This window comes from Oncorhynchus kisutch, linkage group LG2, assembly GCF_002021735.2.
Source record: "Oncorhynchus kisutch isolate 150728-3 linkage group LG2, Okis_V2, whole genome shotgun sequence".
In the NCBI taxonomy this organism is placed as follows: Eukaryota; Metazoa; Chordata; class Actinopteri; order Salmoniformes; family Salmonidae; genus Oncorhynchus; species Oncorhynchus kisutch.
In genome coordinates, this window is record NC_034175.2 from 43,661,065 (window position 1) to 43,688,037 (window position 26,973).

The following is a 26,973-nucleotide window of genomic DNA, read 5'->3' on the forward strand; positions in this document are numbered from 1 at the left end:
GACTAAGGAAACAGGCACTTCTGAGTCTACTAAAGGGCCATGTGTGACGTCAAGGACCCTGAACCAAAGAGGAAGCTCACTCTTGGGGTGTACTTTAACACTAGGCTGACCTGGGCAGAACACATTGAGAGAGTGGTGGCAAAGTAATGAGCTAAATGTTATGCGCTGTCTGATGGGAAAAGAGTGGTGGGCTAGGAGTTCCTCATTGAGGACCATGTACCGTGCCTTCGGACCCCTTGACCTTTCCACATTTTGTTGTGTTACAGCCTTTTTGCAAAATTGATTACTAGCTTATGGCTAGCTTATTACTTATGGCTTGGTTTTGGCTCTGACATGCACTGTCAACTGTGGAACCTATATAGACAGGCCTTTCAAAATCATGTCCAATCAATTGATTTTACCACAGGTGGACTCCAATCAAGTTGTAGAAACATCTCAAGGACAATCAATGGAAACAGGATGCATCTGAGCTCAATTTCGAGTCTGATAGCAAAGGGTCTGAATACTTATGTAAATAAGGTATTTCAGTTTTACATTTTTATACATTTTCAACAAAAAAAGGTGTGATGGCCATGCTGTTGGCCTTGCAGTGGGTGGAGGAATTCATTAGTTACAGTCTCAAATATTTTATAGTTTTTAAGAGAAAAAGGGCTGGCAGGTAGGATTTCGTTTTTCCCTGTCTCATGGACCAAACTCTAGTACAGTAGGTGGCGGTAATACACCATAACGTTGGATGCCAACCACCGACAAAACCCCACCGAAGAAGAAGATGAAGCGCGTTCGTGTTTATTTTGATTGCTAGCATGCTGCTGGAAGTTAGCTAGCACAACAGAACCAATGCATGATTCTTGAAGCGATATATGGGTTGTTCAATGTAGAAAGTAACGTTATAATACGCTAAACTAATACGTATAAATACATGTTTTAAGATTATGTAAATAGCTCATTTTCTAGGAACGTTTGCGAACAGTTCCAGTCGACTTGAATGAATGACATGCTGGAGTACTAACGTTAGCTAGCTAAATAAGCTAGCTATCTCCACTGAGCTTTTGTCATTTACTGTAAACTGTAACCGTTACCTAGCCTAATTGTTTACTTGTGGATCGTGATGGCTGCAAACGAACTTCACAAAAGCTACTGTTAAAAGCTAGCTAGTAACGTAGCTAGCTTAGCTACATATCTCGCTGCGTTCATCAGATGTCAACAATGCCATGGGCAATCAGCTGTTCAACACGGTCAACTGAATCATTTCTATCCACGCCCGTTTATCAACTGTGAGCTAAGTCGATCAAAATGAGGATTCTACGGGCCTTGATGAGTAACGCCGCTTCAATGGGAAAGCATATTGATTACTACTCCAGGTTCTCCCCTTCTCCCCTCTCAATGAAACAGTTCTTGGACTTCGGTAAGTGTACTTGATTTTCAATGTCTTTAGCTAACTGTTGACTAGCTTTATTGAGATATGTGGCACATAGGCTTTATATGGCTGCTTCACCTGTTTCATATCTTTCATCGAACTAACCAACAGTCATGTTTGTTCTGTTCCACATTCAGGGTCTGGTGAAAATGCATGCGAGAAAACATCGTTTGCATTCCTCAGACAGGAGCTACCTGTGAGGTTGGCAAACATAATGAAGGAGATCAACTTGTTACCTGATAACCTGCTAAAGACTCCATCAGTCCGGTTGGTACAGAGTTGGTGAGTACTGTCAACGGACCCCCATCTAGCCTTGTGGAACCAGCCTGAATGCTGCTTTTACCATTCCATTGCATTTCACTTCAGTAAAGCAGGATGGTGAATGCAGAAATCAATTCCACCAGGCTGATTCCCATCTTCTCCTGTTATGCATTTTCATCAGGCCTATGAATAGCTTAACCAATGTATTGGGTCATTTTCTCTTTTTTTAGGTACATGCAAAGTCTTCAAGACATTATTGAGTTCAAGGAGAAAGATGCCGATGATGAGAAAGTAACATATGAGTAAGATTATAATCCTGTTTCGTTATTCATGCTGACATATCACTGATATAAACGGGGCCCATTGTGGATCATAATTCCTTTTGGGGTCTGTCTTCACAGTTTCACTGATGCTGTTATAAAGATCCGAAACCGTCACAATGACGTCATCCCGACAATGGCCCAGGGGGTTGTGGAGTACAAGGAGACCTATGGCACAGACCCCATCGTCAGCCAGAACGTTCAGTATTTCCTGGATCGCTTCTACATGAGCAGAATATCCATCAGGATGCTGCTTAACCAGCACAGTGAGCATGTCACCTGTTATAGCACCCACACTGACATCAAAAGCTACAGCATTGCTCGGAAGAGGAACATTTGAAATGGAAACTGTTTCTGGCAGTTTAAAGACATTCTGTTTTAAGGCGAAAAATAGCTTACATCATACGACCAGAATATCTGAAAGAAATTGACAAATAACGGGCGCAGAGCTGTCAAATTCGTTATATAAACATCTGTTAAATGTTAGTGGTGACGGTTTTGCACGTCTTCTATTTTAGCCCTGCTCTTTGGTGGGAAGGTGAGGGTAAACCCAGCGCATCCTAAACAGATTGGCAGTATTGATCCGCACTGCAGTGTTACTGAAGTAGTTAGGGGTAAGTGCTGCACAATTTTAAACAACTGAAATAGGCCTAAATTGATGGCAACAATTTAGTATTACTTTCCTAACTGCTTTGCCTTTACCCCAGATGCGTATGAAAATGCAAGAAACCTTTGTGATCGGTATTACATGAACTCTCCTGAGTTGGTACTGGAACAATTCAATGGTAAATGTTTGGTTTTCATTCCTGACTTGTACATAATAAACTTGGTGGACATTTTTATGATATTAGACTGCATTTACATGTATTTTCTGAAATTATTGCATGACAGTTCCTACATTTTCCAATTGTCCCTACAGTGAAAGATGATGGAAAGCCAGTGACTGTAGTGTATGTGCCATCCCATCTCTACCACATGGTATTTGAACTTTTCAAGGTATGCCTTATTTTTTAAACTTCAAAATTCATGACTTATGAGCTTCCGTTTTTAAAATTCTGAGAAAAAAAATGTAACCTTAAAATGTGGATTCGATCTCTCCAGAATGCCATGAGAGCCACCATGGAGTTGTATGGCGACTCTATGGACTATCCTCCTGTACATGCCCAGGTGGCCCTGGGGAGTGAAGACCTGACAGTCAAGGTACAACTACTCTGCAGTGCTGCTTCTCATTTGTCCTCTCTTATATGGCTAGAAAGACGCCATATCATATCAGGCTTATCAGTGCATCTCTAGTCGATGCTATTTACTCTTCCAGGTGAGTGATCGCGGAGGAGGGGTCCCTCTGAGGAAGATTGAGAGGCTGTTCACCTACACCTACTCCACCGCCCCCCCGCCCAGCATGGACGGCCAACGCAGCCCTCTGGTGAGACTTTCCACTTTATAACAAGGAGCTCATAGTATTAATATTCATTACAGTATTGTAAGCATTCTCTTATCTGTTCTGTTGTAGGCTGGATATGGGTACGGCCTGCCCATCTCTCGATTATATGCCAGATACTTCCAAGGTGATTTGAAGCTGTACTCTCTGGAGGGCTATGGCACCGATGCTGTGATATATATCCGGGTAAGTCACAAAAACGAGACGTTAAAAGCATTGTATACAAGTGCTGATATTTTTCAGAGTAACTTAAACTCATTTCTACAATTGTGTGCAGGCATTGTCCACGGAGTCCATCGAGAGGCTTCCTGTTTACAACAAGTCAGTCTGGAAGCACTACAAGACCATGCACGAGGCAGACGACTGGTGTGTTCCAAGCAAGGAGCCCAAGGACATGACAACGTTCCGTAGTTTTTAGGCCTAGATGCCTCCTGGTTAGACTAGTGTCATTTGCTAGATGACTTCCTGTACATGAATTGCTTTGTGTGAGTGACGCTATAGCTGTTCCACTGTGGGAAGCAATAGGTCAAAACCCTTTGCACCTTTACTGGTTGTATGGATACATAACTGGCGAAGTTCTAGTGCCAGACATTTGTGTTTCTGGGAGTGTTGCTTTTTCAAAACTGACATGTTTATTATGTGAAAGGATTGCTTGGTTTCTAGCATTTTGCTGAAAGGGGGAAAAAGTGTGAATGTTGATTGTTATTTATACTGAGTGTTCTCCACTGGCTGAAGATGTTTGTTAAAGTTGTGCAGTTACGAGGTCTTTTTCCATGTCCTCTGCTATCGCTGAAGGAATATTATTTTATCATCTCGACAGTATAGAAGTACATGTTCTTTGTCCTCCAGTGATACATCAGAGAAATAAATATATAGTACTTGTTCTAACCGATATGTGTTATCTGTCAAGTGTTACTGACCTTATAGTGGAACTTCCATCTCATGATATCGGAAACCATTAGACCTTCCAATAAAGCACAAAATACACCCACAGAAGAATCTGATGTGAGAATTTGTTTATTTTATGCTGCTTAACATGCACCCATCATTCATGTTGACAAGACAGCAAGCTATTCAATAGATTTACTGTCATAGGCACACACACCTCGTGTTCTCATGGACCCCACACCCTGTCAGCAAGGAGTGCATGCACTGTAGAATAATATTGCATGTCTTGGTACCATTTCAGGACCACGGAGTAGTACATCCGTTCTCAAAACAGGCACAGTTGGGAACAGGTTATATATATATAAACAGCATTTACGTTGTCGTTACATGATTCTTTTGCCTTTAGCAAATATGTTTTCATCCTAGTGGCTATTCTACTTAGTAGAAAAAGTATTATAAAATGATGAACCTTTAATTTGATTTAAAAAAAGTTATGCAGTTAATTGATATGTAGAAACGTTAATTTATACACCTAAAACCTTGTCACCCTTTTAAGCTTAAAAGATTGTATAGTACTTTTATCTCAACTGTACAAAGTTCCTGCAACAAAATATCTGTACATGGCTACAGGAAAGTTACACTAGCAAAAATACACTATAAAACATGTAAAAAGTAGTACTGAACTCATTCCACTTGTATGGGTAAATGTACACAAATCCTGCAACTACATATCTGGAAACTCAAAAAGGGATAAAATGACTGCTTCTATAGCTTTATAAAAGGTTAAAAAAAAACATGTTGGGTTTTGCCTTTGGTCATGTCCCCAACACTTGTCATTACAGTATCACTCCCCCCCCCCCCCCCAATCTACCACAATGATGTGACACAGATACCTGCTGGCGACAGGACTGTCAGCGTGTTTGATTTGATTATAAAGCACAGCCAGCTCGTGTGTTCTTGTGAATAACCCAAAACTAGGAAACTAGGAAAAGTATCAATAGCCAACGACAAATCGGGCTATTTTCAGATGATTCTTCCAATTGGCATGGTAAATCAACACTGGTGTGCTAACATTATTGTTACTGGTCATTATAAACTCACATGATGAGTGACTGCTTTAGTGCTCTCTTAGTAACTGCAGTGAACTGAGGTGGATGGCACTTACGTAGACCTATATGTGAAACAACAGATACAAGGGTCGTTGAATGTCCTGCCTCACTTGAGGGAGAATGTGTTGGGTTATGTTCAGAGAGAGAGAGAGAGAGTGGGTCACCTCTGGGGCATTTCAGCAGACAGAGTCAGTGTTGGGAGGCAGTCTCCCGCTGCGCCGTGATTCCTTCTCCCTTTTCTCCCTCTGTTTCTCCATCTTCTCCTGGGCCTTCCTCATGTCCTTCAGCTTCTTCTTGATGGTGGCCCGGTCACTTTGGCTGGACACACCTAGAGCCTGAGGGGACAAACATCACTGGTCACATTTTAGAACACACCTCTATGAAATGTACAGTGCCGTGCGAAAGTATTCGGCCCCCTTGAACTTTGCGACCTTTTGCCACATTTCAGGCTTCAAACATAAAGATATAAAACTGTTTTTTTTGTGAAGAACCAACAACAAGTGGGACACAATCATGAAGTGGAACGACATTTATTGGATATTTCAAACTTTTTTAACAAATCAAAAACTGAAAAATTGGGCGTGCAAAATTATTCAGCTCCCTTAAGTTAATACTTTGTAGCGCCACCTTTTGCTGCGATTACAGCTGTAAGTCGCTTGGGGTATGTCGCTATCAGTTTTGCACATCGAGAGACTGAAATTTTTTCCCATTCCTCCTTGCAAAACAGCTCGAGCTCAGTGAGGTTGGATGGAAAGCATTTGTGAACAGCAGTTTTCAGTTCTTTCCACAGATTCTCGATTGGATTCAGGTCTGGACTTTGACTTGGCCATTCTAACACCTGGATATGTTTATTTTTGAACCATTCCATTGTAGATTTTGCTTTATGTTTTGGATCATTGTCTTGTTGGAAGACAAATCTCAGTCCCAGTCTCAGGTCTTTTGCAGACTCCATCAGGTTTTCTTCCAGAATGGTCCTGTATTTGGCTCCATCCATCTTCCCATCAATTTTACCCATCTTCCCTGTCCCTGCTGAAGACAAGCAGGCCCAAACCATGATGCTGCCACCACCATGTTTGACAGTGGGGATGATGTGTTCAGGGTGATGAGCTGTGTTGCTTTTACGCCAAACATAACGTTTTGCATTTTTGCCAAAAAGTTCAATTTTGGGTTCATCTGACCAGAGCACCTTCTTCCACATGTTTGGTGTGTTTCCCAGGTGGCTTGTGGCAAACTTTAAACGACACTTTTTATGGATATCTTTAAGAAATGGCTTTCTTCTTGCCACTCTTCCATAAAGGCCAGATTTGTGCAATATATGACTGATTGTTGTCCTATGGACAGAGTCTCCCACCTCAGCTGTAGATCTCTGCAGTTCATCCAGAGTGATCATGGGCCTCTTGGCTGCATCTCTGATCAATCTTCTCCTTGTATGAGCTGAAAGTTTAGAGGGACGGCCAGGTCTTGGTAGATTTGCAGTGGTCTGATACTCCTTCCATTTCAATATTATCGCTTGCACAGTGCTCCTTGGGATGTTTAAAGCTTGGGAAATCTTTTTGTATCCAAATCCGGCTTTAAACTTCTTCACAACAGTATCTCGGACCTGCCTGGTGTGTTCCTTGTTCTTCATGATGCTCTCTGCGCTTTTAACGGACCTCTGAGACTATCACAGTGCAGGTGCATTTATACGGAGACTTGATTACACACAGGTGGATTGTATTTATCATCATTAGTCATTTAGGTCAACATTGGATCATTCAGAGATCCTCACTGAACTTCTGGTGAGAGTTTGCTGCACTGAAAGTAAAGGGGCTGAATAATTTTGCACGCCCAATTTTTCAGTTTTTGATTTGTTAAAAAAGTTTGAAATATCCAATAAATGTCGTTCTACTTCATGATTTTGTCCCACTTGTTGTTGATTCTTCACCAAAAAATACAGTTTTATATCTTTATGTTTGAAGCCTGAAATGTGGCAAAAGGTCGCAAAGTTCAAGGGGGCCGAATACTTTCGCAAGGCACTGTATATACACTTCGGACAATACCGCTGCTGTAAATGGAAGCGCTTGCATTTGGATGATATGCAAAATCACTTCAATAGTACTTTCTTCCTTCTGACTGAAACTGTGTGGCCTACATATGAGTTCTGAACTGTGGTCTTGTTGCTTGTGATGCCCTCGTACCTTCAACTTGTCACTGTCCAGGTGCATGAGCTGATGGCCATCCACACCCTTGGCGGTGAACTCGGGCGTGTATTGGTCCATGTTCATTCCCATCAACCAGTGACAGACTTGCTGATTGGTCCACTCGGAGACAGGGCGGTTCTGCCATTGATATTCCTTTCCCGTGGGCACTGGCTCGTCATCCAGGTCCTACGGAACGCCAAGAAACACATGACATCCCAAGAAAACTAACGAAAAAAACTCACCTACAGCACAGTATAATGGATAAAATAGCAAATTCATGTTTTAAGCACAATATCAAAACTCTACGGCACAGTGCAAAGCATTTGGTACATGCATTGCACATCCAGTGACTGAAATCACATAAAATAAAAAAAAGCTGTGTCCAATGGTCCATTCAGAGTTTATCACAACTCTGTTAAGTGGAACAGGCCAGAATTTGGCACCCAAACATATCTTTTGTTGTTGTTGTGAATTTTAAATGATCATTGTTGGACATAAAAGACTGTAAAAACACCAGGAAATCAGCTCCAAGGGATTTTAATTTGGGAAATCTGTTCCCAAGTATCTCCACGCATATTAGCAATACACGTAATCATATACAAATGTAAGCAAGGTTTGAAATTATTCATGTTTTAGTCAAATGTGATTTCTGTTTGGGCTTCTACAAATGATTTGTAATTATGTTCCGCCCCACCGCTCAAGTAAAAAAAAAAAAGGCTTGTGGCTGTCTCTAGTTGATGATCCCTGTTCTAAGGTCGATGAGAAAAACGGAAGACCACTGGAGTAACTAAGTAGCCTCTACTGCTAGTTCAGCTGGTAGTAGCACAACAAGGACCCAAAGCTAAAGACACTTGTTTTAACACCACACAGACAACTTCAGCACACACATGCAACTTCCTTCTCCGGTGGTCATTCACGACTCCATCATCACAGCCGCAGGGGGGTAAACTCAAAAAGCATGCTTGAGACTGTCCCCTTTCAGAGAAATCTGAGAGCAGCACCATCCCACACAGGGGTTTGTGGAACAAAGAGAGAGAGCACTCACCTCATTGGACGAGAAGACTAAAGTATGTGAGCGCCCAGGCAGATTGGGCTCTGCAACTAAGCCTGAGATGTCTGAACTGGGGCTGCCAAGGTTCGAATCATCTATGACTGACAAACTCTAGAGCAGTGGAACAAGGAGGAAACAAGGAAGAATGCATTAACTAGACAAACACATGGGTGGGTAAACAACAGTTCAGTGGCCTAAAGCTCTAGGGAGGAAGACGATCAGCAAACGTGGAAATTGAGGTTGAGAATTAAATAGGGATTATCATTGACATGATTTGGTCTATGGTGATATCAACACTGGGAATACTGTGTCAAAATGCATCTGCATCATAACAGACGGGAAGAAGAAGATATCAGGTCAATGATTTCACATTCATAAATCAAACTGGATTACCAACTGAGCTCAAGGCAAACATAACTCGACAGAATTGCTATCATGACAAAACGACAATGATGACACACAATTTCTATTGGTACAGCACTAACAGCAGCACTCGAAAAAACCTTTGTGGTACTGTATCAAGAGTACGTTTTTCAATCATTTGTGATGAATTCCGAACTGATAATATTCATCATATCATGTGTGATATGAAAGGTACGGCGAGGGAGCATAAAAGTGAAGTTAGATTTACAGTGCCTTCAGAAAGTATTCACACATTGTGTCACAGCCTGAATTCAAATTCAACATTTTCTCACTCATCTTAGACAATACCCCATAAAAAAAATATTTGCACATTTATTGAAAATTAAATGCAGAAATATCTCATTTACATAAGTATTCACACCCCTGAGTCAATACTTTGTAGAAGCACCTTTGGCATCGATTACAGCTGTGAGTCATTCTGCGTAAGTATCTAAGAGCTTTCCACACCCGGATTGTGCAACATTTGCCCATTTCTTCAAGCTCTGTCAAATTGGTTGCTGATCATTGCTAGACAACCATTTTCAGGTCTTGCCTTAGATGTAAGTAGAAGAAAATCTACTTAACTAGGACACTCAGGTACATTCACAGTCTTCTTGGTAAGCAACTCCAGCGTAGATATGACCTTGTGTTTTAGGTTATTGTCCTGCTGAAAGATGAATTCATCTCCCAGTGTCTGATGGAAAGCAGAATGAACCAGATTTTCCTCTATGATTTTACCTATGCTTAGCACCATTCCATTTATTTTTATCCTGAAAAACTCCCCAGTCCTTAACGATCACAAGCAAACCCATAACATGATGAGGCCACCATTATGCTTGAAAATATGGATAGTTGTACTCAGTAATGTGTTGTATTGGATTTACCCCAAACATAACACTTTGTATTGAGGACAAAAAGTGAATTGCTTTGCCACATTTTTTGCAGTATTACTTTAGTGATGTTGTTGCAAACAGGATGCATGTTTTGGAATATTTTTTATTCTGTACAGGCTTCCTTCTTTTCACTCTGTCAATTAGGTTAATATCGTGGAGTAACTACAATGTTGTGGATCTATCCTCAGTTCTCTCCTATCCCAGCCATTAAACTCTGTAACTGTTTTAAAGTCACCATTGGCCTCATGGTTGAATCTGTGTTTGAAATTCACTGTTTGACTGAAGTGCCTTAGAGATAATTGTATGTGTGAGGTATAGAGATGGAGGTAGACATTCCAAAATCATGTTAAACACTTATTGCACACAGACTAAGTCCATGCAACTTACTCTGTGACTTGTTAAGCACATTTTTACTCCGGAACCTATTTAGGCTTGTCATAACAAAGGGGTTGAATACTTATTGACTCAAGACATCTTTTGTAAACATTTGGAAAAACATAATTCCACTTTGACATTCTGGTGTATTGTGTACATCTAAATGTAAATCCATTTTAAATCCAGGCTGTAACACAACAAAACGAGGGGAAAAGTCAAGGGGTGTGAATACTTTCTGAGGGCACTGTAAGTGCTTGACACACTACCACAAAACCCAATTCCACTACAACACCACAAATCAATGTTGGGTTATTAGTACAATCTAGATGTGAAATGAACTATCACAACACTAAACTAGATGACTGGTTAGTTCTAATCTACCAGCTCTAAGACTGGGGTTGTAAAAAGGAAATCATACTGTACCAAATCTAACGAGCGACTGAATAAAGAGGACCAGGAGAGATTTGTCTGTTTAAAAGAAGAACGGTTGGAGAGATTGTCATGTCGTTCTCCATACTGTACACTGGGGTTGACACCCACCTCTAGCTGCCACGGGACCACACAGAGTAGAATTCCAGCCAGAGGAACCAGGGGAGGCCCTGTTTGTGGCACACATCGCCCACTCCCCACAGCCCTTGTGCTGTTGGCCTCCGTCTACTCCCCAGGCAGCCTGGTTGGGAATTACTCAGGCCTATTTGTGCAGATGCATTTAATGGGGATAATTATCTAGTTGCTAAGCCATTGAAAATGCCAGTGAATCCTCCTCCTCCTCCTCTTGCTCTCAGATTAATGACGGGGTACCGTCTCAAATGGCACCCTGTTCCCTATATAGTGCACTACTTTTGACCAGGGCCCATAGAGGAATAGGGTGCCATTTGGGACGCATCCACGGCCCCCATATGGTTCCACAGGCGGCAGCAGGAGCAGCAGCAGTGCAACCCTGTTCTGCTCTCTTCCTGAATGGGAGGAGCTATAGAAGACAGAACAGCCACTCCACAGCAAGGTCATCGTCACGCTCTGGGATAAACGTTACCGGCCGGCTGCTACACATCTCTTGACAATGTGGTATTTCCACGCAGAGCAAAAACCTGCTTTAAACAGTGGATTACTGACCAATGAATCACTGGCTTATTACTGGCCAACTCACCATGAAACGGTCAGGAAATGAATGAGGGGGGTCAGTTCAGTGACACAGGACTTCTTTTATTCCACTTAGTAGTAGCAAATTAAATGTAATTCGAATCCCGGCTATATTTTTCATTACAGTAAAATGTCCTAATGCAATCATTCCTTTATATGTTCTGCTTCCGTTTGTTTCTGGTGATTCTGAAGTGACTGAAAATCTCTACCTCTTGGATAAAGATGTCTAGATGAGAGCTTTTTCGTTCTGTCTTTTGATGGAGTTGGCACTGTGTGTGTGTGTGTGTGTGTGCTCACTTTGTTCTTGCGGTCCTGGCTCTGCTCACTGCTGGTCTCAGTGGCTACGTATGGTAGGCTGCTGCTGGTGGACGAAGGCTCCTTATCCCTATCTCGGTCCCCAAACCAGGAGAAAGGCATACATGTGGGAATAGAGGTCATGGACTCAGAAGGGGACAAGTTTCCCCCAGATTCCTCCAGGAGCTCGGCAGAACCCCTGGACATTAGGAAAATAAAGAAAAATAAAAGTCTCCAAGTTATATATTGTCCCTTTAATAGGAGAAAGGTCCTCTGCTAGCAGAGCTGTGAGTGTACTGTGGTGACGTATCTAGGATGTGGTGAAACAGTCAGCCTGGTAACATGACATGTGACATACCTGCTGTCCAGAGATGCTCGCATGGCCTCCTTGTCATGTTTCTTCCCTTTGCCACCAGACTTCCGAAGGCCACTGTTGGTTATTCAAAAGCTTTAGATTGCGCAGGGACTAACAGGACTGTCAAACTGGAAACTAATCTTTACTACAGGCACTTACCCAAAAATCGTCTTTTTGGGTTTTCCGACGGAAGAACTCTCATTTGTCTCATCTGTAACAGAGTAAAAAATGTTTTTTACAAAGTAATGAACTGCCACAAGCAGAGAGCCAGTAAGAGGCATATCAATATGGTGACAGTCAGTGGAGGTAGCAGCAACAACTTGTTTTATAAATGTACTGTGTAAACAGCATATTTTGGGTAGCAGATTAATGGCGGTACCTTTGAGCTCCTTGCCCTTCCCCTTGGACTCCCTCTTCTTGACGTTGCGAAGGAACCCTGAGGGGGAGTGTGGCGAGGGCGAAGAGGTTTCTTTCGGCGGGGACAGGGAAGGATTGCCCCCGCTTTCGACACTATCTCTCTGGGACGCGGGCAGGGAGGGGCTGCTGGAGAGCTTCAACTTGCTCCTGGATCTCTCCGCAGCCTCGGGGGTGTCGTCCCTCTGGCCGTTCCTAGGACAGCAGATGGGCCCGGGCAGGGACAGGCTCTCCTGGATGCACCTCTTCCTGCTGGCAGAGTCCTCCTCCTCCTCCTCCTCGTTCTCCTGGAGGGGAAAAACAGTCAGCAGTGAATTGAGCAGACAAACAGTGGCTCGGCGATAGAACTGAAACATGTGAATATTGATATTGAACATGCATCCATAGAAAGAGATTGCGGAAGAAGAAATCTTTGAAATAGCTAGTACTATTGAACCCCGAAATTGTTTTCAAAATGAATGAGAGAACTTTCTGAGCTGACCTGTGAGTGGCAAGGGGACATGACGAGGTTCTCCTTCCGTTTGTTGCGAGACGGACGATTCCTCCTTGGGGCCAGTAGGCACTTGGCTTTGTGTGCACTGGTGTCCAAGCGCTCAGTCTCTGGAACCAGCTCGCTCCAGTCTGCATCTGTGGAGGAGAGACAATACAGCTCAGTAAACACAACATAAGGCAAACTGTACCCTATTCTCAGACACACTGGTGTTCGGAGACAGTCACCGAGACAGTCACCGAGACAGTCACGCTTTCCAGTGGTAGTAAATAATGGGTGGCTTCTATCCTGTTCGTCAAGTGTACGTTGGAGCCCTACCTAGCGCTAGAGAGTCCACTGACTGTGTGTTGATGAGAGGGCCTTCACTCTCCTGGCTGCTCCGTCTCCTCTCCACAGCAGAGTCCTGACCCGCCTGGGTCTCTTCACGGTCAGCAGGTGGACCGCTGCCCTCTAGGACCGCTATCTGAGGAGAGAACCACAGAATGGCCAGTCAACTTCTTCTCCACTCGGTCTGTTCTAATGTTGAAGTCTCTTTATTCCAATATGTCCCTCTTACCCTGTCCTGCAGGCTTTCAAGCTGCTCCTTGTACCATCGATCCTTCTCATCTAGAACTTTCCTCATCTCCTCATCCTTCTTCACAAAGTCAATCTCCCTGGAAAGGAATCAGAGCATTAAACTTCAGAAATCATTCCACTGACGTATAAACATATTGTACTTTCTACACTACGTGACTCAGCATAGTGGAAGGAAGCCTTAGGCCTGGTCAACACAGAAACTTACTTAGCTGAAGTAGCGACTTCTAAATAATGAAAAAATGCACGTATAACTTAGTGAACTCAACTCGAACTGCAAAAATCACTGAAACTGATGACTCATGTCTCCCTCACTAGCTTTAAGCACCAGCTATCAGAGCAGCTCACAGATCACTGCACCTGTACATAGTTCATCTGTAAACAGCCCATCCAACTACCTCATCCCCATACTGTATTTTTTTTTGCACCCCAGTATCTCTACTTGCACATTCATCTTCTGCACATCTACCATTCCAGTGTTTAATTGCTATATTGTAATTACTTCGCCACCCGGGCCTATTTCTTGCCTTACCTCCCTTATCTTACCTCATTTGCACACACTGTATATATACACTTTTCTTTTTTCTACTGTATTATTGACTGTATGTTTGTTTTACTCCATGTGTAACTCTGTGTTGTTGTATGTGTTGGACTGCTGTGCTTTATCTTGGCCAGGTCGCAATTGCAAATGAGAACTTGTTCTCAACTAGCCTACCTGGTTCAATAAAAGTGAAATAAAATAAAACTCACTTCTGCTGGTAGTCTTTGAGCAGTTTCTTGGCCTTGTTGTATTTCTTGTCCAGCGTCCCGTACTGGCTCTGGGTCTCCGACAGTTGCTTGTTGACAGTTTTACACAGAGCCTGGGCCTCCAGCCAGTACTTCTCCAGCTTCAACATCTTCTCGTTATTCTCCTCAATCTTCTGCTCCAAATCAACCTCCATGGACTCCCTGGATGCTTTGTCCTCCTCAGACACCCTTAGCTGTGAAGGAAGAGTGAAAGGTATTTTTACTACCTAAACGTAAGGGCTTCTCGTCTACTAGTACAATCAACATATTCAAATCATTACGGTCAGTCAGGTGACTGACAGGCAGAGACAGACAGTGTGACTGATGACATTTATGGTTAGTCACTGGGCTGGCGTCGGCTTACGATCCAAGCATTTATCCATAAGTTCTCGTGTTTATAAAACAATCGTTTGTTCTTCAGATTGACCTACCTTTTCCTTCAGTTGGTTTATTTCAGCTGTTGCTGTGTTGTGTTTCAGCTGGAGCTAGGGTAAAGAAAGAAACAATTTAAGCAACAAAAACAAGCACATATCACACACATAATTACACAGCCACCAAACTGTAAACTTGTGATAATTCTAACATTAGAAATACCTCCTTGAATTTGAAGCCCATCTGTGTGGAGTCCACGTTGGAGGGCATGAACATGGCCTCGGTCTTCGGCAGGTCAAACACCTCCACTGGCCTTCCGCCGGAGAAACTAGACCCTAGGATACCTCCCTCCTCTTCCTCATAGTGCTCCTCCTGAAACACAAAACAACCACAATCACGCAGCCAATCAATTGCCCACGTGGCGCCCAGCAGCTCGGCTCGGGGCCCAGGGGAGAGGTATGGGTAATCACTACATCATATCTCAGTGTTACCGTGGTAGCCTGCAGAGAGCTCAGCAGGAGGCCTGTATCAGCAGGAAATTCATATCTTCTGCTCATCAACATGTGTGTGTGTGTGTGATGGAACAACCCCAAACATGAGCCACCACACACTTAGAAAAAAACAACACAAAAAGCCCCATCACACTACTGCACAGATTAATTGCATACCCACATTGAAATGGCCAAATTTGTTCACCACTACCAACAGCTCCTTGGACAGGAGTAGTTCGGCATTCGGAATGTATTCAGACCACTTTACTTTTTCCAGATTTTGTTACGTTACAGCCATATTCTAAAATGGGTTAAAATATGTTTGTTCCCTCAATCTACACACAATACCCCATAATGACAAAACAAAAAACAGGTTTTTAGAAATGTTTGCACATTTACTCAAAATAAAAAACACCATATTTACATTAGTATTCAGACCCTTTGCTTTGATAGTTTAAATTTAGCTCAGGCGTTTCCATTGATCATCCCTGAGATGTTTCTACAACTTGGAGTCCACCTGTAGTAAATTCAATTGATTGGACATGATTTGGAAAGGAACACACCTGTCTATATAAGTTCCCACAGTTCACAGTGCATGTCAGACAAGAACCAAGCCATGATGTCGAAGGATTCCATGACAGGATTGTGTCGGGGCACAGATCTGGGGAAGGGTACCAAAACATTTCTGCAGCATTCAAGGTCCCCAAGAACACAGTGGCCTCCATCATTCTTAAATGGAAGAAGTTTGGAACCACTTCCGCCAGGCCAAACTGAGCAGTCGGGGGAGAAGGGCCTTGTCGGGGAGGTGACCAAGAACCCGATGGTCACGCTGACAGACCTCCAGAGTTACTCTGTGGAGATGGGAGAATCTTCCAGAAGGACAACAATCTCTGCAGCACTCCACCAATCAGGCCTTTATGGTAGAGTGGCCAGACAGATGCCACTTCTCAGTAAAACACACATGACAGCCCACTTGGAGTTTGCCAAACAGCACCTAAAGGACTGAGACCATGAGAAACAAGATTCTCTGGTCTGATGAAACCAAGATTGAACTCTTTGCCAAGAGTCACGTCTGGAGGATACCTGGCACCATCCCTACGGTGAAGCATGGTGGAGGCAACATCATGCTGCGGGGATGTTTTTCAGCAGCAGGGGCTGGGAGACTAGTCAGGATCGAGGGAAAGATGAACGGCGAAAAGCACAGAGAGATCCTTGATGAAAGGGCGAAAGTTTACCTTCCAACAGGACAACTACCCTATGCACACAGCCCAGACAACGCAGGAGTAGCTTCGGGACAAGTCTTTGAATGTCCTTGAGTGGCCCAGCCAGAGCCTGGACTTGAACCCGATCTAACATCTCTGGATAGACCTGAAAATAGCTGTGCAGTGATGCTCCCCATCCAACCTGACAGAGCTTGAGAGGATCTGTAGAGAAGAATGGGAGAAACTCCCCAAATACAGGTGTGCCAAGCTTGTAGCTTGAGGCTGTAATCACTGCCAAAGGTGCTTCAAAGTACAGAGTAAAGGGTCTGAATACTTACATTTGCAAACAATTCTAAAAACCTGTTTTGCTTTGTCATTATGGTGTATTGTGTGCAGATTGATGAGGGGAAAAAACAAGGGAATACATTTCTTAATAAGGCTGTAACGTAACAAAATGTGGAAAAAGTCAAGGGGTCTGAATAGTTTCCAAATACACTGTATCTACATGATATGCTCCACAATGAGACATGTACACTGCATGTACAAAACATTAAGAACACCTTCCTAATATTGAGTTGCAACCCCCCCTTTTGCCCTCAGAACAGCCTCAATTCGCCTGGGCATGGCCTCTACAAGGTGTCGGAAGCGTTCCACTTGGATGTTGACTCCAATGCTTCCCACAGTTGTGTCAAGCTGGCTGGATGTCCTTTGGGTGGTAGAACATTCCTGATACACACGGGAAACTGTTGAGCGTGAAAAACCCAGCAGCATTGCAGTTCTTAAAACAAACCGGTGCATCTGGCACCTACTACCATACCCCGTTCAAAGGCACTAAAATCTTTTGTCTTGCCCATTCAGCCTCTGAATGGCACACATACACTATCCATGTCTCAATTGTCTCAAGGCTTAAAAATCCTTCTTTAGCCTGTCTCCTCCCCTTCATCTACACTGATTGAAGTGGATTTAACGTGACATCAATAAGGGATCATAGCTTTCACCTGGTCAGTCTATGTCATGGAAAGGGCAGGTGATCATAATGTTTTGTATAATCAGTGTATATCGCCTTTTAACAGATCCAATAGGTTTAAGCTTAGTCTCTTTTCAAGGAGCCCTACCTTTTCATGCCCAGTTCCCTCTACAAATAAAGGCCTGTGGTTGCCTGGGCTTTTGAAAAGCAAACATTGCACAATTCCAGCAGGCTCCAGCAGCCACCCCACCCACACAGCACCAGGGTTACTCACTGCTCCCTTCCCGGATGGAGTGTAACTGGATTGGGCTAACCAACGGGCCAGGTGACTCACCTCCTCAGTGGACTGTTCATAGGGGTCGTCCAGGTGCTGCTGCTCACTCTTCTCCTGCTCCAGGGTCTCACTGATCAGACGTGCCACCTCGCTCTGCGTCCCCGGCTTCTCCCGGCCAATCAGAAAGCTGTTTGTGTGAGAGTTCAGTGGGTCAGCGTGGAGAGTGGTAGTACCAGCAGACGCCTTAGTATCTGGCAGACACCTTGCCTAGTCGATTTTATGTCCTTTGCTCTAAGTCTTGGCATACCAGCGTAGTTTCAATCATAATAGCGGGCTCATACTGATATGAGTCGTTGTAATGTAAGGCAAATGGGTGAAGCCTGTTTATTGAACTTTTCCTAGAGTGTGTGTGTGCTCTCGTTTCAATTGTGTACAGTAAATCATTCACATATTCACCCGTGTCCCATGTGGGCTACTCTCTGTGTGGAGGCCTGAGGCACATGCAGTAGACAATAATAAAAACCAACCGATTTATTCAATATTTCGACATTCCTCAAGGATATTTACTTTCCTCCAGTCATACCATATCACTTGAAGAAAGCTATGAGGTATTTTGTTGGACGTTCCATTACTGTCACACCTTAATCTCGTGTTGCCAGGCAACCTAGAACTCTGGGGGCGAGTCTAGCCACACCTAGGATGATTACGACTTATTTCAAAATCAAATCAGCTCACGTTTGATTTGTCACGTGCATAGAAAACAACAGGTGTAGACCTTACAGTGAAATGCTTACTTACAAGCCCTTAACCAATGCAGTTTAAAGAAAAATAAGTGTTAAGTATTTACTAAATAAAACTGAGGTATAAACAAAGTCAAAAAAGAAAGAAAAAAGAAGAAGAAAATAACAAATAAATAAAGAGCAACAATAAAATAACAGTAACGAGGCTATATACTGGGGTACCGATACAGTCAATGTGAGGGGGCACCGGTTAGTCGAGGTAATTGAGGTAATACGTACAGAGGTAAAGTAACCAGGCATAGATAATAAACAGAGAGTAGCATCAGCGTAAAAATTATTAGCTGTTCAGGAGTCCTCTGATATATATTCCTCTGATATATAGTATTATGGCTTGTGGGTAGAAGCTGTTAAGGAGCCTCTTGGACCTAGACTTGGCGCTCCGGTACTGCTTGCTGTGCGGTAGCAGAGAGAACAATCTACGACTAGGGTGGATAGAGTCTTTGGCAATTTGTAGGGCCTTCCTCTGATATCACCTGGTATAGAGGTCCTGGATGGCAGGAAGCTTGGCCCCAGTGATGTACTGGGCCGTACACACTATTCTCTGTAGTGCCTTGTGGTCGGAGGCAGAGCAGTTGCCATACCAAGCGGTGATGCAACCAGTTAGGATGCTCTCGATGGTGCAGTTGTAGAACTTTTTGAGGATCTGAGGACCCATACCAAATCTTTTCAGTCTCCTGAGGGGGAATAGGCTTTGTCGTGCCCTCTTCACAACTGTCTTTGTGTGTTTGGACCATGAGAGTTCGTTGGTGATGTGGACACCAAGGAACTTGAAGCTCTCAACCTGCTCCACTACAGCCCCGTCGATGAGAATGGGGGCATGCTCGGCCCTACTTTTCCTCTGGTCCACAATCATCTCCTTTGGTCATGTTGAGGGTGTTATCCTGGCACCACACCAGCAGGTCTCTGACCTCCTCCCTATAGGCTATCTCATCGTTGTGGGTGATAAGTGCTACCACTGTTGTGTCGTCGGCAAACTTAATGATGGTGTTGGAGTCATGCTTGACCATGCAGTCATGGGTGAACAGGGAGTACAGGAGGGGAGCCGGTCAGGAAGTCCAGGATCCAGTTGCAGAGCGAGGTGTTTAGTCCCAGGGTCAGCTAAGTGATGCGCTTTGAGAGCAATATGGTGTTGAACTCTGAGCTGTAGTCAATGAATAGCATTCTCACATAAGTGTTCCTTTTGTCCAGGTGGGAAAGGGCAGTGTGGAGTGCAATCTCTATTGCACTCCACATCCTGATGACCATCCTTTCATAGCACTTCATGGCTACAGACGTGAGTGCTACAGGTCGTTAGAATTAATTTAGCTCGTCTGGTAGGCTTGTGTCACTGGGTAGCTCGCTGCTGTGCTTCCCTTTGTAGTCCGTAATAGTTTGCAAGCCCTGTCCCATCCGGCGAGCATCGGAGCCGGTGTAGTAGAATTCAATCTTAGTCCTGTATTGATGCTTATCTGTTTGATGGTTATAAGCGTCCGGGTTAGAGTCCTGCTCCTTGAAAGCGGAAGCACTACCCTTTAGCTCAGTATGGGATGTTGCCTGTAATCCATGGCTTCTGGTTGGGGGATGTACGTAGGGTCACTGTGGGGACGACGTTGTCGATGCACTTATTGATGAAGCCAGTGACTGATGTGGTGTTCTCCTCAATGCCGTCGGAAGAATCCCGGAACATATTCCAGTCTGTGCTAGCAAAAGAGTCCTGTAGCGTAGCATTTGTGTCATCTGACCACTTCTGTATTGAGTGAGTCACTGGTACTTCCTGTTTTAGTTTTTGCTTGTAAGCAGGAATCAGGAGGATAGAGTTATGGTCAGATTTGCCAAATGGAGGGCGAGGGATTGCTTTGTAGGTCTCTCTGTGTGGAGTAAAGGTGGTCTCGAGTTGGTTGCACATGTAACATGCTGGTAGAAATGAGGTAAAACGGAATTAAGTTTCCCTGCATTTAAGTCCCCAGCCAATAGGAGCGCTGCCTCTGGGTGAGCATTTTCTTGTTAGCTTACAGCTACGAAGCTGTATGTTATCCATGTTGTCGTTCAGCCACGACTCTGTGAACAATAAATCATTACATTTTTTTTATGTCCCGTTGGTAGTATATTTGTGATCGTAGCTCATCTATTTTGTTATCCAATGATTGTACGTTGGCTAATAGGACTGATGGTAGAGTCAGATTACCCACTCGCCATCTGATCCTTACAAGGCCCCTTGACCTACGTCCCTGATATCTTTGTCTCTTTCTCATATGAATGATGGGGATTTGGGCCATGTCAGGTGTCTGAAGTAAATCCTTTGCGTCCGACTCGTTAAAGAAAAAAATCTTCGTCCAGTACGAGGTGAGTAATCACTGTTCTGATATCCAGAAGCTCTTTTCGGTCATAAGAGATGGTGGCAAAATACGTAATGTACAAAATAAGTTACAAATAACAACATCAAAAAGAAACACAATAGCAGAATTGGTTTGGAGCCCGTAAAACGGCAGCCATCTCCTACGGCGCCATTCTATCAAAAGGTCTATTAGAGATGGACTCTGAGCTCACCTGACTGTTCCTTTAGTGTTCTTCAGAACTGTAGCAGCAAACAGCTGGGTCACTCCTACCAGACTGATCCCATCCACCTCCACTATCTGGTCATTCACCTGGATTCTAGTTGGAAAGGACAAAATGCAATCATAAGGAAAGACATTTGAGACATACTGTATGTTAGAAAGAGGGAGTGTAATCAACAGGGGAGGATATTTGAGAAAAGTACTGTAACTATGTTATAGTGACGCTTTTCCTTAATTTCTTTGAAATGCACAAATTCTTCCAGCGTTGTGGATCATCGTGATACACCTATAATTCACAACACATTTTAAATGCCAAGGTTAAAACTGTAATTGTTCGGTTAAGCACAGTGGAGCGGAGCGCGTTTCCCCAAAGGCAGGGGCATCACCTGCCATCCCGTTCAGCTGCTCCACGCTCAGATATGGTCTTCACAAAGATTCCTAGTTTCTCCAAGCCCTGGTCAGCTCCCACTCCCATCCCTATGATACTGATGCCCAGGCCGTTGTCTCCTGTGGGGCAAAGACAGATGGGGAGTTAGAATGGATGGATGGGACTGCATTCTCTGGACCCTTGTGATGATGTTGATGAGGATGTATATTGGCCAGGGCTGCCCAATGGTACTCAAATGGATTAATAAAGGAAAGATGAAAGACAGACAAGGCGACGGACCCTTTTCAATTTCCACAGGGAACACGTCCATCTTCTCCACCCTCTTCTCCAGCTCGTACTCAGCCGACGCCGCCACGGGGTCCACCTCATCGTTGCGCCGGTCGTAATCCTCGTTAGAGTAGGTGCTGAACACCTGCAGTGTGGGAACAACAAGCACGGGGGGCTTACAACTAGGTAAACCACTCCCCACACTCCAACAACAAGCAATGGACCTAATATGGGACAGACACATTTTCTGTCTCTGTACTCATAGAATTAACGTTATTCTCTAAAATAAGTCTGTTCTGCTCAGAACTATTGTATTTGTTTTTGTCTCTACTGTGGTTATGCGTTTCAATAAATATTAAGCAGACTAGGCCTTGATGTCTCGAACTCTAACCCTCCATTAATTATCAATTAAAAAATGCACTCTCGGTGCCATCAACTCTGGTTCACCCTTTGCCAGTGAAAGAGGCTTCTGTGTCTTAGTTTTCAGACAGTGAGGTAACTTGCAGTCTCCCTAGTTTACAGCAAACTAAAGCACTGAGGCATGCAAATGCCAGTATGCACCAAGACACACTGTTACAGGGATTCCATTAAGGTTTAAAGAACCTACGATTTCAGCAGACATAACATCAGAGCACTAGTTCAGTCTCTGTTCAGTTCAGAGACGATGTAGTGGTTTCCATGTTAGGATCCTAGTCGCACAAAGTGTGGCAGGCAAAGCACGCCCTGCCTCGAGAAAAAGCAGGCCACAGCTGGAAGGAAAAGAGTGGATGTGGCAAAGATCATTGCTCTGTGGCAACAGGTGGCAATCCTCAGCGCTAAAATGAATAGCTCACAGAAAGCCTGTATTCAGTCAGCAATCTCCTGCCCTCTGCCAGCTTTCATTGCAGGTGGGCGTTATCCCGCCATATCTGTGATTAAATCAAACATCACACAGTTCATTTAGCCCGACATACCGCGTGTATTAGTCAGCTGGCATGGCCGCCTTCCATAATCGGATTTGTGAAACACTCTTAGAACCATCTACAGTGACGACGTTACCAGGATGTAGTAAGAAAGGTATGAATCCAATCTATCTAAAACGGCTTGGGCTGTGGGCTCCCAGGTCTGTATGGTGTCCTCTCCTCAGTCACAATGTGATATCCAGCCAAAGAGACAGAGAGCCAGAGCAAGCAGCACGGCCAGCTGAGATTAAGGCTTCTTTTTTCAGATGATCTCAGATCTGCTCCGAGAGAAGGGAGCTCTACTGATGGTGGGGATGGAATAGATCGGACCACACATTAGTCTTCAGCTTTGATATTCTTCGGACATCCTATGTCAAGAACTGCAGGAAACTCACTCAAAATGAAATGTGTTGCTAGCTACAGGAAACGGAGGAAAGGGAAGATATGTCAAGGTTTAAAAGAGTTGGAATGCGGAGTCTACAACTGCAAAGCCAAGGGAATAAACTCTAGTCTAGAGTTGTTCTGTTCTCCCTCAATTTTAAGGCATGGGGTCAGCTTCAAGTGTGACCTCACTGTAACAACAGCAATCTCCATACATGGACAGGGTAGTTGTTACCTCATGTCACTACAGAGTCTTAGACATGACCCACTGTGTTATTACAACCCAATGACGAGCTCAGAAAAGTGAGGCCCAATGTTAGTCAGAGCACGCACTATATTGAACAAAAATATAAAACGCAACAATTTCAAAGATTTTGCTGAGTTACAGTTCATAGAAGGAAATAAGTAAATTGAAATACATTCATTAGGTCCTAATCTATAGATTTCACATAACTGGGCAGGGGCACAGCCATGGGTGGGCCTGGGAGGGCATAGGTCCACCCACTTGAGAGCCAGGCCCATCTACTTGGGAGCCAGACCTAGCCAATCAGAATACGTTTTTTCCCCTCACAAAATGGCATTATTACATACAGAAATACTTCTTAGCACCCCCCACTCCATCACTCTTCTTCTTGGTCAAATAGCACTTACACAGCCTGGAGGTGGTTGGGTCATTGTCCTGTTGAAAAACAAATGATAGTCCCACTAAGCTCAAACCAGATGGAATGGCGTATCACTGCAGAATACTGTGGTAGCCATGCTGGTTAAGTGTGCCTTCAATTTTAAAAACATCACAGGCAGTGTCATCAGTGTCACCAGCAAAACACCCCCTCCTCCATGCTTCACAGTAGGAACCACACATGCAAAGATTATTTGGACGCCGATTATGGCCGATTACATTGCAATCCACGAGGAGACTGTGGCAGGCTGACCACCTGTTACGCGAGTGCAGCATCAAAAGGACTCCTTGTGGCTGCAAGGAGCCAAGGTAAGTTGCTAGCTAGCATTAAACTTATCATATAAAAAACAATTAATATTCACATAACTACACATGGTTGATGATATTACTAGTTTAACTAGCTTGTCCTGCATTGCATAAAATCAAAGCAGTGCCTGTTAATTTATCAACAAATCACAGCCTACCTCAACTTCGCCAAACGGGTGACGATTTAACAAAAACATTCGCAAAAAAAGCACACCTGTTGCACAAAATGTACCTAACCATAAACATCAATGCCTTTCTTAAAATCAGTACACAGAAGTATATTTTTTTAAACCTGCATATTTAGTTAAAAGAAATGCATGTTAAGCAGGCAATATTAACTAGAGAAATTGTGTCACTTCTCTTGCGTTCTGTGCAAGCAGAGTCAGGGTATATGCAGCAGTTTGGGCCGCCGGGCTCATTGTGAACTGTGTAAAGACCATTTCTTCCTAACAAAGACCATAATTAATTTGTCCGAATTTTACATAATTCTGACATGACATTGAAGGTTGTGCAATGTAGCAGCAATATTTAGAGTTAGGGTTGCCACCCGTTCGATAAAACGGTTCCATATTTCACTGAAAGAATAAACATTTTGTTTACGCAATTATAGTTTCCTGATTTGACCATATTGATGACCAAAGGCCCGTATTTCTGAGTCTTTATTATAATTAAGTCTATGATTTGATATTTGACAGACCAGTCTGACTGAGCGGTGGTAGGCAGCAGCAGGCTCGTAAGCATTCATTCAAACAGCACTTAAGCTGGCAATGCTAGAGTGCCTATAAGAACATGCAATAGTCAAAGATATATGAAATACAAATGGTATAGAGAGAAATAGTTGACGCATCATAATTTCTATAATAACTACAACCTAAAACTTCTTAACTGGGAATATTGAAGACTCATGTTCAAAGGAACCACCAGCTTCATATGTTCTCATGTTCTGAGCAAGGAACTTAAAAGTTAGCTTTTTTACATGGCACATATTGCACTTTTACTTTCTTCTCCAACACTGTGTTTTTCCATTATTTAAACCGAATTTGAACATGTTTCATTATTTATGAGACTAAACAGTTTTTATTTATGTATTAAGTAAAAAAAAGTGTTCATTGTTCATTCTGTATTGTTGTAATTGTCATTATTCTGAATATATATATAAAAAAAATAGTCAGATTTATCGGTATCGGCTTTTTTTGTGTGTCCTCCAATAATCAGTATCGGCGTTGAAAAATCATAATCGGTCGACCTCTAGCAGAGATCATCCATTCACCTACTCTGCCTCTCACAAAGACATGGAGGTTGGAACCAAAAATCTAAATTTGGACTCATCAGACCAAAGGACAGATTTCCACCGGTCTAATGTCCATTACTTGTGTTTTTTGGCCCAAGTAAGACTCTTCTTCTTATTGGTGTCTCTGGGTGACTCTGGGTCTTCCTTTCCTGTGAAGGTCCTCATGAGAGCCAGTTTCATCATAGCACTTGATGGTTTTGGCGACTGCACTTGAAGAAACTTTCAAAGTTCTTGACATTTTCCGGACAGACTGACCTTCATGTCTTAAAGGAATTGACTGTCGTTTCTCTTTGCTTATTTGAGCTGTTCTTGCCATAAAATGGACTTGGTCTTTAACCAAATAGGGCTCTTCTGTATACCACCCATACCTTGTCACAACACAAATGATTGTCTCAAACATATTATGGAAAGAAATTCCACAAATGAACTTTTAATTGAAATGCATTCCAGGTGACTACCTCATGAAGCTGGTTGAGAGAATGCCAATAGTGTGCAAAGCTGTCATCAAAGGGTGGCTACTTTGAAGAATCTCAAATATAAAATATATATTTGATTTGTTTATTAACACTTGTTTGGTTATTACATGATGCCATGTGTGTTATTTCATGGTATTGATGTCTTCGCTATTATTCTACAATGTAGAAAATAGATGTCTAACTGGGGGAGACGAATCCTCTCCCTTCATGGCGGTTCATGGCAGTTGTGATCTCCAAGTCCTCCCCAAATGTTGCGAGTGGTAAGGAAGTACGGTCCAGGAGACAGCACAAGCCAGCCCTCAGAAAAAGGCAGAGGTTTGCTGTCTGCCGAGGTAGGCAGAGAGTGACTGAGGAAAGCTACATGATTAGAAGTAGATCCCTTTGGAAGCTTGGATGGAGGAGTAGTGTGAAGCCTGCATGATGTAATCCAGTAAACATTTCCACTCTGAGAAGCCCAGTCTGAGGTCTGGGTGCTGGAGCATGTCAGGACTTGAGGAACCTGGCAGGAGCTCAGCGGGAGTATGAGACGACCGACCGTCCGTCTCCGTGTAGACCGCTATGGGTTCTCACAAGCACATTCCCATGTAAACAGATTACAATCCAAAAGGGTTTGTACACACTATTGCAATTTTGTGGAAGGGAAGAATGGCCCTCATTTTACTAGAGGTAGATGTAGATTTTGACCGTGTCCGTGGGTATAATCTCATAGCTGAACACCATTTCCCCTGCCTGCATCCCTGCTTTGGCTTTATTCTCCTAGCTGGACAGACATTGCTTAAGCTTGGACACAAGCAATGCCATCTCACTTGGTATTGAGATGAGTGAATCTGCCAATTAATACAGGATGTATAGTACAAGTGCTCTCTGCCATTTCAAATGAAAATATTCGGAGCACACCAGTCCTTGGATTATCTGACACGCACACATTTACTAAGGCTGAGAACAGTGTGCTCTAGAAAAAGTCTATGTGAACAACCGATTCAGATTTGTTTGGGATTTAATAGCCAGTTAAAATCCAAAAAAGAATCAATAAAACCGAAGCAGACAAAAGTCATTAAGGATGAAAAAAAGGCCTGGTTTTGGGGGTGTACAGTAATTAAGTGGAGAAACTTTAATAGAAAATGTAAATTGTAGAACGGCGGGAACACACTGATGCATCCCAGGCAGTTGGACTCTGCAGTAGCGCTGCAGTGGTTTTGCTTGGCTTCTCCCCTCTCA

The 26,973-nt window shown here is 43.4% G+C and overlaps 2 protein-coding genes across 3 annotated transcripts in view; one reads left to right on the forward strand and one right to left on the reverse strand.

Moving 5' to 3' along the window:
* The first annotated feature begins 697 nt into the window (after window positions 1-697).
* On the forward strand, window positions 698-4,432 carry pdk1 (pyruvate dehydrogenase kinase, isozyme 1). The gene is made up of 11 exons (XM_020455480.2): window positions 698-1,405; window positions 1,555-1,699; window positions 1,909-1,980; window positions 2,080-2,264; window positions 2,517-2,612; window positions 2,706-2,783; window positions 2,918-2,994; window positions 3,100-3,198; window positions 3,314-3,421; window positions 3,509-3,622; window positions 3,714-4,432. The coding sequence occupies exons 1-11, from the start codon at window positions 1,294-1,296 to the stop codon at window positions 3,852-3,854; spliced, it is 1,227 nt and encodes a 408-aa protein (XP_020311069.1). The 5' UTR covers window positions 698-1,293; the 3' UTR covers window positions 3,855-4,432.
* A 3-nt stretch (window positions 4,433-4,435) lies between these two features.
* Window positions 4,436-26,973, reverse strand: part of LOC109866697 (neurabin-1) — a 45,091-nt gene continuing 22,553 nt past the window's right edge. The window contains exons 3-20 of one of the 2 annotated variants that reach the window (XM_020455491.2): window positions 21,694-21,826; window positions 21,413-21,533; window positions 21,019-21,123; window positions 17,753-17,879; window positions 14,981-15,130; window positions 14,818-14,871; window positions 14,351-14,580; window positions 13,584-13,680; window positions 13,346-13,490; window positions 13,019-13,164; window positions 12,503-12,824; window positions 12,283-12,334; window positions 12,127-12,198; window positions 11,772-11,967; window positions 10,758-10,802; window positions 8,659-8,775; window positions 7,611-7,799; window positions 4,436-5,768 (exon numbers count right to left, since the gene is read on the reverse strand). In XM_020455491.2, the coding sequence (XP_020311080.2) occupies window positions 5,610-5,768; window positions 7,611-7,799; window positions 8,659-8,775; window positions 10,758-10,802; window positions 11,772-11,967; window positions 12,127-12,198; window positions 12,283-12,334; window positions 12,503-12,824; window positions 13,019-13,164; window positions 13,346-13,490; window positions 13,584-13,680; window positions 14,351-14,580; window positions 14,818-14,871; window positions 14,981-15,130; window positions 17,753-17,879; window positions 21,019-21,123; window positions 21,413-21,533; window positions 21,694-21,826 (2,460 nt within the window). In that variant the 3' untranslated portion in view covers window positions 4,436-5,609. The remainder of the gene's footprint in view (window positions 5,769-7,610; window positions 7,800-8,658; window positions 8,776-10,757; window positions 10,803-11,771; window positions 11,968-12,126; window positions 12,199-12,282; window positions 12,335-12,502; window positions 12,825-13,018; window positions 13,165-13,345; window positions 13,491-13,583; window positions 13,681-14,350; window positions 14,581-14,817; window positions 14,872-14,980; window positions 15,131-17,752; window positions 17,880-21,018; window positions 21,124-21,412; window positions 21,534-21,693; window positions 21,827-26,973) is intronic. The other variant, XM_020455500.2, reaches the window with a different exon arrangement.

What these genes read in the sequence shown, in the direction of transcription:
- pdk1 (XM_020455480.2), top strand. Translation starts at nt 1,294, where the DNA reads ATGAGGATTCTACGGGCCTTGATGAGTAACGCCGCTTCAATGGGAAAG. An exon ending in TGGTATTTGAACTTTTCAAG is followed by an intron (nt 2,995 to 3,099) that starts GTATGCCTTATT and finishes CGATCTCTCCAG; the next exon opens with AATGCCATGAGAGCCACCAT. An exon ending in ATGCTGTGATATATATCCGG is followed by an intron (nt 3,623 to 3,713) that starts GTAAGTCACAAA and finishes AATTGTGTGCAG; the next exon opens with GCATTGTCCACGGAGTCCAT.